Source organism: Arachis hypogaea, chromosome 6 (assembly GCF_003086295.3).
Source record: "Arachis hypogaea cultivar Tifrunner chromosome 6, arahy.Tifrunner.gnm2.J5K5, whole genome shotgun sequence".
NCBI classification, from domain to species: Eukaryota; Viridiplantae; Streptophyta; class Magnoliopsida; order Fabales; family Fabaceae; genus Arachis; species Arachis hypogaea.
The window spans coordinates 4,700,679-4,710,875 of NC_092041.1; the positions used below are offsets into that span (position 1 = coordinate 4,700,679).

The following is a 10,197-nucleotide window of genomic DNA, read 5'->3' on the forward strand; positions in this document are numbered from 1 at the left end:
CTGATTTATAACTTTAGCTTAGTATTTGTTGAATAATCATGTCTTCTATTTTACTGAATATAACATGTATTTTGGGTGCTCCCTAATTATGATATTTTGATCCAATTGGGTACACTGCCACAAATCTTATAATACACTACAAATGATAACTATGGGAAGGTGGATCAAGCTATTTAATTGGAAGCTATTTCCTAAATATTCAAGGATTTCCGTGGTATGTATTTGGACATCAAGTCTAATTATTTTCCTAATCAAAGGGATGGTACAATGAAATTAAATTTGTTCTATAGAGGTATATAAATTAGATTGCACAGATCCAACTGTCATTAGTTTGTTATACTGAAATTGTGTCGGTAGCTAACTGAGAGTTATACAGGGTCTCGATGGGCATTATTTGTAACACTACTCATTTGTTTGACTTTAGGGTGGGGCTATAATGAGGACATCAGATTGCATATCACCCCAATAAACCTTCTAGCTGGACAATAAAGGTAATATAGTTCCTATAATGCAAAACATATTTTTCAGAATAGTTTTACTTTGGTTAAATCCTGCCAAAGGCACTGATTGTATACTGGTTTAGTTCTCTACACCTAAAATGGCTTTTTAAGAAAATTGTAACATGAAACAACAACTTAGTTGGTAGGAGCAAGTACCTCGTTTGTGTAACCAATGACTGCTGGATCTTTTCCTGGAATACTTGTAATGTTCAACATATGTTTCTGAATACTTCTTTGAAAACGACATTCTCTGTTTCTTTCTTTTGATCATCATCATGACACAACAAAATCTTGAGTCCTTCCTTATTTGTCACCCTGGAGATAGCAACATAGAGCTGGCCATGTGTGAATACGGGTTTCTTCAATATTAACCCAACCTTTGATAATGACTGACCTTGGCTCTTGTTTATAGTCATCGCGTATGAAACCATAATAGGAAATTGTCTCCGTTGGAATTTGAATGGTATTCGATGGTCAGAAGGACTTAGTGTCATCCTTGGTATAAACACTTTCTGCCCCTTATTCTTGCCCGCACACGTTCGTGCTTCAATTATGTGTTTTCCAAGTTTAGTAACAACCAATCGTGTTCCATTGCACAATCCTGCGGAGTGGTCAATGTTTCTTAACAGCATAATTGGTGTTCCAACTTTTAGTGTTAACTCATGGTTAGGGACACCTGAGCACTTGATTGTGTTTAGGAGTTCAGGAGTGTGTATTGAAGCCAATAAATCGTTATTAGGCTCTGTGGGACATGCCTTATCAGAGCTCAAATATGTTTGCGCTTTAGCCGGATTTAAACTCATCATGTAGTTGTTGATCTCATCAACTAACTGTAGTGTTGGTGCAAGGATAGCTCGATCTTCAATCTGTTGGTCAATATTTCTTCCTGAAAAGCTTTCAGGATAAGTTACTCTACATATTGCTTCAATTGGGTCTACCCAATCGGAAACCAATATGTCATCGGGAATGACAACCTTTTCACCTGTATTCGATCGTGACCCTTGGCTGCCATCACCAATACTGAGTATCCAATCAGCAAATTCTTTCAACTCAGATGACCTTGAATTTAAATCACTTGATTTTAAGCGCATGTTCTTTGAAAGTGTCAAAAGCTTGCAGTCATCCCACAAGTATGATGAGTTGATAGTGGCATTGACTATTTCTTGCCTAGACCCTTTCGGGATGACTGGAAGTATTTGGCGAAAATCTCCCCCAAAAACAATTGTCTTGCCTCCAAATGGCTGCTCCAAGCTATCTTTGTTATTGAACCTTAATATGTCACGCATGGTCCTATCAAGAGCTTCAATACAGAATCTATTTACCATAGGTGCCTCATCCCAAATTATCAACTTTGTCTTAATCAAAAGCTCAGCTAGTGCACTCCCTTGCTTAATATTGCATGTTGAGAATTCATCTATGTTAAGCGGTATTGCGAAACGTGAGTGAGCTGTCCTGCCTCCAGGCAACAAAGGTGATGCTATCCCGCTAGATGCAACTGTTAGAACAATATGTGATCTAGACCTCAATGCAGAAGCTAGTGTCTTCCAAACAAATGTTTTTCCTGTCCCACCGTACCCATAAAGGAAAAATACTCCACCTTTGCCGGTTTGAACTGCAGTGATGACTTTGTTATATACTTCTTTTTGTTCATCAGTTAATAGTCCTAAGTAGGTTACATGCTCTGCAGCTAGTTTTTGCCGATCATATCTGAGTTCATCGCAAATTAACCTATTCATGCCATTGGGATACAATAAATTGTTACATTGGTTTGTATCTGGCATTGGCATTGGTGGAAAATCTTTCAGACTTTTGTTGTATTTGTTAAGTATATTCTCAATCTCCATTAGGGTCAAATCTTTGATCTCGGCCTCTGTGAGGATTAACTCTGTGTACATAATAGCAACATATATGTCAAATCATGTATATGATTAAGAAAAAATTGTTAACTCAAATCGTAAACACTTGCAAAACCTTGCTTCAAACAATTGGTCAAATTTTTTGAAATTTTATTTTCTTTAATAAAGTGAATCTAATAAAATGAGTCCAAATCACTAATAAATCTAATACCATGTCTATTAAATCTTATTTTCATATCCTCTTTATTCATACTATTTATTATTAATTATGAAGTTATATGTTTAAGCAAGCCATAGCTAGTTGTACATAAATTGATATACACTTGTATTTTAAAATTTCTACCAATAAATATGTAGCTGTTAATTCTTATGTCATAATTAATCACACTATTCTTATAATGCCACAAAGTTTATATATACCTTGATTATCGAGTAGTCTCCTCTGTCTATGAAGTATGTCATCACATAATAAAGTCCATGTTTCTTCCCATACATGTTCGGGTCTGTCCATTGAATTGGAAAATAACAATGTAGCAAAAAGATTCCTCAAGTATGTACCTGAGCCCCAATAACTTGCTTCCACTATTGCTTCAACATATTCCTTATCATCATCTAAAAGACCACGTGCATAACATGCATCTTTGAATGATGAGTATACAACACCGTCTATAGTTCGAATGTCTTCATAGCAAGTTGGTCCCCTAACGCAATTGAGTAGTAGCCTTAGGTAATATCTCTCACCAGATCCAGGAGGCACAAAGAAGATTCTTCCAATTACAGCATGGCTCTTCCGAGGCAACCACACCCTTTCCTTTGCCTTCCACACAAAATGTGTAGGAAATTCTGCAAAAGTGAGCGACCTTGCTTCTGAGTAGATCTTGTTGGCTTGAAACCAACCGAGAAACATAGACTCCTTAACAGATGCTTCTCGGATCACATCATCGAGCTTTTCATTATCTTTAAAGATCAAGTTTTGTTCATCGGGTAAGTGAAATCCTAGACGAACAACCGAGGGATCCCTGTAGTGTATGTTGTAACCAAAGATCCTCCAAGCAGCTTCACACGGAGAAATATACCTGCAATCATAGTACATACTGACTTCATCATAGTCATCCATGTTCTCTTTGTCTGCAGCACTTTTATAAAATGAAGCCGTTACACGGTCATGACCTTTGTTCACATATTTGAACAAATACTTAATAGATCTTGACTGGTTACACCACTCAACATTAATATGGGCACCATATCTCATGAGTAGAAACCTATTGTGTGGTACAACATAACGATTGTCAAGATCGACTCCTGATTTGTTGATAGTCTTTCCATCTTCTCTTCGTCGGTATACCGGGTACCCATCATCGTCGATAGTAGTATTCTCAACAAACTTCTTAGGGAAGTGTCGAATGCATTTAGAATTTTCCATACATGGTGAATCTTTCCTTGCCACTCCACATGGACCGTGCATCATGTGCTTTTCGACTGCATCAAAGTATTCCGGGTCTATCTTTTTATCGGGTATCTCAGCTGATATAATCTTATCAATATCTTCGGCAGTGGGAAATTTGTCATCCTTGTGTAAGAATAGTAGAATGTGTGCATGTGGTAACCCACGTTTCTGGAATTCGATTGTGTATACCACTGCAAGATTCATAATGAAAAATTCAAATCCATGACAAATAGACTATCATACATAAAACATTACAGCTATTGCTATTGGAAACTTGAACCATGACATAATTGGTTTTGATTGGACATACCTGCAGCAACTCTACCAAAAACTTTGTTTGCTCGTACATCTTTAATTAGTGTATCTAATTTTGCCTTGAAAACCCTACAAATAATGTCGGGTCGATCTTGTGGATTCAGCTCTCTATTGTTCAAAAAGTCTTCAACCTCAGGCCACTTCGGATTGCACGTGAAGGTTATGAAGAGGTCTGGATAACCAACAACCTTACATATTGCCATTGCATCCTGATAGTTTTGTATCATGTATCTTGGTCCACCTGTGAATGACGAAGGCAATATTATATGCTTGCCACATGATGACGGCGTTGTTTCTCCATTCAGTACTGCTTCCTTTACTCCCTTGTACATCTCACACCTTAATTTCTCTTGGTCACCGCGTATGTAGTTTAGCCTTGATGACTCAATCATGGAGTACCCATCAACCAAAAACTGTTGAAAGAGTCTTCTTGAGTATAACAGTGGAGATCCGTCGGCTAGTCTTTCTTGTATACGAAAAGCAAAAAATTCTCTCATCGACACCTCCTGTCGTCCTTTACCACGGTTATGGTGTCTTTTGTTTAGCGGTATATCTTCCTTGTATCCATCCTCGCCATAAGGAAATAGCAGGGGATATTGTAATCCCAGATATGCTGGATTGAGTTGATTAATCCTTTGTAATCTTCCGCTCTGTGTCTCCACAACAATGTCTCTGTCTGTCTTGTCAATGTCAAAATCACCGACAATCAATGCAGCAACCTCATCTGTTGATGGTAAGTTATATCTTCTACCATCCTTTCCCCTTTTTCCCAATAGTCTAAGTTTAATTGTTGAATTTGATTCTTTGCCCATTGAATCCCTAACCATGCGGAATGCCTTCACCAACACATTCTTTTCATCCAGCATCTTCTTAAGATCTCTTACAATGTCTTCATCTATGTTTTTGTTATCTTCACCCCTGCATGTTTTAAATAATGTCAAGTTTTTTAAACAACGCTCAATTATATAAGGTTAATTAGTTTGATCTAAACCCTTGAAAATATTTTAAGTAAAATAAAAAGGTTATAGATACTTGCCTGATAGCTGACATCCGGTTGTGCACCTCATTTTGTGAATCAACTATGTATAATTGGGCAAATTTCGCATTATTCCCTTCTGGTGGAATTAGGCTACCTATTAGATGGTAGTTTTCGCCACAAAGAATGAATGTAGGTGGACCTCTAGAAGTATTTATACCGCGGTCTATTTTGGCACCCATTGAAGTGAATTGAAACATGCTATTATATGACCTGATGTTATCACGAAAATGCTTGCTCTTGGGGTTATTATTGAACAACAACTCATACAAAACTTTTGGTGCTTCTGGTAGGTGTGGCAGTTGGACTTGACCTCCTTTACAACACATCGTAAATTTTGGTTGGTCTGTGTTATAACTTTTGTTTATCCTTTCATCGTACCAAAAAAGGGCAAAGCAGTGTTCGCATATATACATTGCATCTCCCATGTGCAAATACTCTAAAATTTCAATATTAACATGAACGGAAAAATCCATTAATTACATGCATAAATATAATTTGCAGTTTTAATAATAATTGATCCTTTGAATATCTCTCAACATACCCTTGCTTGCCTGCTCCTTACAACTGGCAACTCTAGCATCCCTTGTTGAAGCCCTTCCACCTATGTCATGCATTGGAAGATCATTTCATTATTAGAACGGCTTTGACAAAATTTAATATATATTATTAAATATCTTTCCCTAATTCTGATGTATATTGCTAAGAATGGCTTAAATTTTGTAGTTAAGTGAACTTGTAAACTATTCAGTTTTTGGATAGTGAAATTCATAGCCATTTAATATCGTACCTTTGTTATTTTCTTGTCGATGTATGACAGTGATTCCTATTTTGCGAGTCCTTGACTGCTCTGCATCCATTTTACAATGGGGCAAAAAGCGGTTCTTCATTATTTATAAACGGATATGACAAAAATATCTAACACATATAATAAACTAATCTTGGTTGATATTGAGTTTAGGACCATACATCAATGCTTAAGTGTCATATATTCTATATCTATTTAGTATTTAGGGGGTTTAAATTCTCTGGTTGTAACTTTTAAACCTCATATATGAATTTAGTAGTTTTCATGATTTTGAAGTTTTATTCCACAAACAAAGATTAAGGCGTAGGCCTTATAGTTTCGCATATTAATGTAGGCAAATGCAGATCGGACATATTGAGCGGAGTCGTTGAAGCTGGCAACTTGGGTAGAGTTAAAGGGCACAGAGTTAATATCTCCAAGGGCTTCGAGATTTACATATAGACATATGCTAATGCGGTAAGATTGACCATTTAAGCATATATTTCTAGCTGGAAACTTCATGGTAGTTGCTATTAGATATAATTCCTAATTAATGAATAAGACCATTTAAGCATACAAACACATCGACAGTAACTATGTCTGTGTTAAGGATTACATTTTTTTCTTATCTAGTCTTCTTTGATATTAGCTAGTATGATAACTATAACTTCGAATACAATCTCCCAACCATGATGGCATTTGAATTGGTTGTTTCTGCGGGTTCCATAAGAATATATATACTTGAATTTAAGCTTAATTGGTTTATAACTTTAACTTAGTTCATCATTTATTTATTATTATACATATATTCACATGTATTTAGGTGCTCCTTGATTATCATGTTTTGATCCAATTGGGTATACTCAATCAAATCTTGTAATAAACTACAACTGCTAACTATGGAACAGTGGATCAAGCTGAATGTAAAAATTGCTAACTATGGCTGTGGTAGGTTTCTGAAAGCAAAGGACTTTGACATTGAGAAGACTATTCAAATGTGGGAAGACATGTTAAGGTGGAGAAAAGAATATGGAACTGATACCATCCTTCAGGTTAATGCTATGACTTTATGAATCTAGAAAACTTAGTAAAAGTTTCAACTTTCAATGGATGCTTCAAAGTGTTGGAGATTAATTACTTCAGTCCTGCCAATTTTTTTTCTCTTTTTCGAAGGTGTCGGTTAAATATTCCCGGGTTTCTGTTAAGGGAGGATAGAATTAATTTATATAAGGAGGAGTAAAAACACTTAAAAAAATAACTTATTTGCTACACTGTTATATTTAAAATATTTCTTACAATTATCTAATCTTGGGTTGTTGTGAACCTTAGTATAAATGTTTGACTTATATATATCATCTTAGTATAAATGTTTGACTTCAATAAATATCATCTTTAAAGTTGGTACAAAATGAATACAGGATAACACTCACTGACTCTGTGAATCTGAATCATATATTGATTCATGAATTGAAGGGATTGACCTCTCTAGAGTAGATGATAGACGGATTCTTAAATGAGTACATAAAAGTGGGTACTAATTTTATTCAAGATACTCACCCATTCACAGATCCCACCTACTTTTATGACAGAAAACTTGTGCTATAGAACAATTTTTTCGGTTGATGAAGTAAAATAGGTTACTGTAAGTTTTTACTGTTATACAGATTCATATACTCTTTGTATGATTTGTATATTTTAGCATTAGCATGGATTCTGTGCTTGGTTGGAAGCTATTTCCTAATTGTTCATGAATTTTCACAGTATGTGCAGCTTATCTATTGTGGAATTTCTTTGCGTTTAGTAGTGTTGCAACCCATGGCTGCTGATTAATGTAGTAGAATAATATTTTGATCTTATCTAGTCTTATTTGATATTATCTAGTATGAAAACTATCACTTTGAACAAAATCTTTCAACTATGTTGGCATTTGAATTGAATGTTTGTGTGGGTTCCATAAGTTTTTTTTTTTTAATTTAAGCACGACTGATTTATAACTTTAGCTTAGTATTTGTTGAATAATCATGTCTTCTATTTTACTGAATATAACATGTATTTTGGGTGCTCCCTAATTATGATATTTTGATCCAGTTGGGTACACTGCCACAAATCTTATAATACACTACAAATGATAACTATGGGAAGGTGGATCAAGCTATTTAATTGGAAGCTATTTCCTAAATATTCAAGGATTTCCGTGGTATGTATTTGGACATCAAGTCTAATTATTTTCTAACATATAGACATATGCTAATGCGGTAAGATTGAGCAGAGTGGTAAAAAATGGCAAATTGGGAAGAGTTGGAAGGCACAAAGTCAGTGTCTCTGTGGGAGGCATAGGTGAAAGGGGAAATGAGAGAAAGAATGATCGGCCAAGGATGGAGACCAAGGTTAGTACCTTCGTTTACATACAAATTTGATAAGTTATATAACTTTGATTTGCATTTATCTTACAGTACTTGTTAGTTGGTATGATTCATTAGCTAATTCGATTACCATTTGTGTATCAAGCCTATATATATAGACCATAATTAAATAAAACTGACCTTTAAATGGGCCATTTCTGGGAGCACAATTCACTTGATTTTCATTTGAACATATGTTGTTTTCCTTATTCACAATCAACCTTTGCTTCTGAATGTTAACCAACTCAACTACAAATTTTATCATGTTAGAAAACATATAAATTAATACAAAAAAGATAACTCAGACTAAGTTGCGACACAGATTCATATATAGTAACTCTGAACTGTACCTATTATAACTCAAGTGGAATAAGCAAGTTATTCTACAACATACTTTCTATAATTCCTACCTTGTGGGAAGACGTTCCCATATATTGTCTTTTCTTTGCTAGCTTGTTCGCTCGTTCCATCCTAGCATGCCTAGCATTGTCTGTCAATGAAAGATGTTTGCTAAATTACTATATTTAGAATGCATAAATTAGTCGGATGTGTAGTTTGTTACTATTAGTCCATTACCTATACTTCTTAAATTGTCTTGTGTTGTTAGATTTGATGGCAACAATATCCATTTTTGGTTGTTTTGTAAGTTACTGTATTCATCCCTCTTCATGGTTTGCATAACAATACTTGGATAGAGTGTGCAATCTGCTAGAGTAGCTGTTACATTCCCTGTGATGACACAATCTATAGCTGAATTTGCCGCTAAGCAATAGTAAAATACACTTGGCATAAGTGAACAATAATTACCTTATAGTGATTTAAGAACAAATTAAATTAATTATTATTGCACTTTGTATATAGTTATGTAACTCAAGTTGGGTCTATACATATAATTTTTTCAGAAACTGTTTTCAGTTAGATCCCTTCCCACACCATTCACACAGATTTACAATTAGATCACAATTTGCACATTAATAATTGGATAGCAGCAAGAGCTGAAATAAAGCATTATTTATTCAGGCTTTACCTTGAGGTATATGTTCTATTGCACGTTGTTTTTCTTGGCTAGCTTGTTAGCTCGTTCCATCCTAGCATGTCTTGCAGTATCTGTCATATAAAGATCTTTTCTAGTTTACCTATCCATAATCTAAGTAAGATTTTGATTTCTATTTTGCTAAAATATAAGATTACCTGTGTTAGTTATATCTGCTAGAACATATGGTTTTGTTGCCAAGCTTTCCCGGATCTCATCGTTTTGTAGATTGTTATTCTCGGTAAAATACCTAAAGTTGCCAATGGTACTGCTAGAGCTAATCTGAACCCCTTTGTTGCATTGCATATCATCAACTGGCTGACTCCAGTCAACCGATAATAATGTTGATGACAAAGTCCCTGCCATGATACCTTTGTTACCTTTCTCACTTATAACACCATTTTATACAACTATTTAGAGATATTCAAGGTACTCTTGTAGTGGTATACACACTATAACTGAAATTTACCTTATTGTGGATAAGCTATTTTCCAACTGTGATGAAAATAAGTTCGTTTATATTATGTAAATGAAAGCATGTTATCCATATTTCGTACCTTGAATTTCACTGTTGCTTGACCATTCATTCATACAAAATTGATCAACCTTTCTCTTATTTTTAAGCGTGTTTCTTTCCTCCATCTCTGCACATTTCAGATTAAACAGGATTGTTAATATTCCAAACATAGAGAATATAAGCAAAAGAAACATGTATGCTAGAAACCATGTCTTATTTATGTTAGAAATCATTATACTTCGATCTGTATACACTAAACTTTGTCCATTCGTACTAACCTAATGGAACCAAGATATTTTGACTT

At 35.0% G+C, this 10,197-nt stretch overlaps 1 protein-coding gene across 1 annotated transcript; it reads right to left on the reverse strand.

The window, feature by feature from the left end:
- Positions 1–709: 709 nt before the first annotated feature.
- On the reverse strand, positions 710–9,742 carry LOC112698054 (uncharacterized). The gene is made up of 11 exons (XM_072198048.1): positions 9,535–9,742; positions 8,920–9,105; positions 8,738–8,833; positions 8,485–8,592; positions 6,254–6,471; positions 5,945–6,038; positions 5,699–5,758; positions 5,155–5,593; positions 4,114–5,036; positions 2,915–3,994; positions 710–2,385 (listed from the first exon to the last, which is right to left on the reverse strand). Exons 1-11 carry the CDS (start codon positions 9,740–9,742, stop codon positions 710–712), a joined length of 5,088 nt encoding a protein of 1,695 aa, XP_072054149.1.
- Between the last annotated feature and the right edge of the window lie 455 nt (positions 9,743–10,197).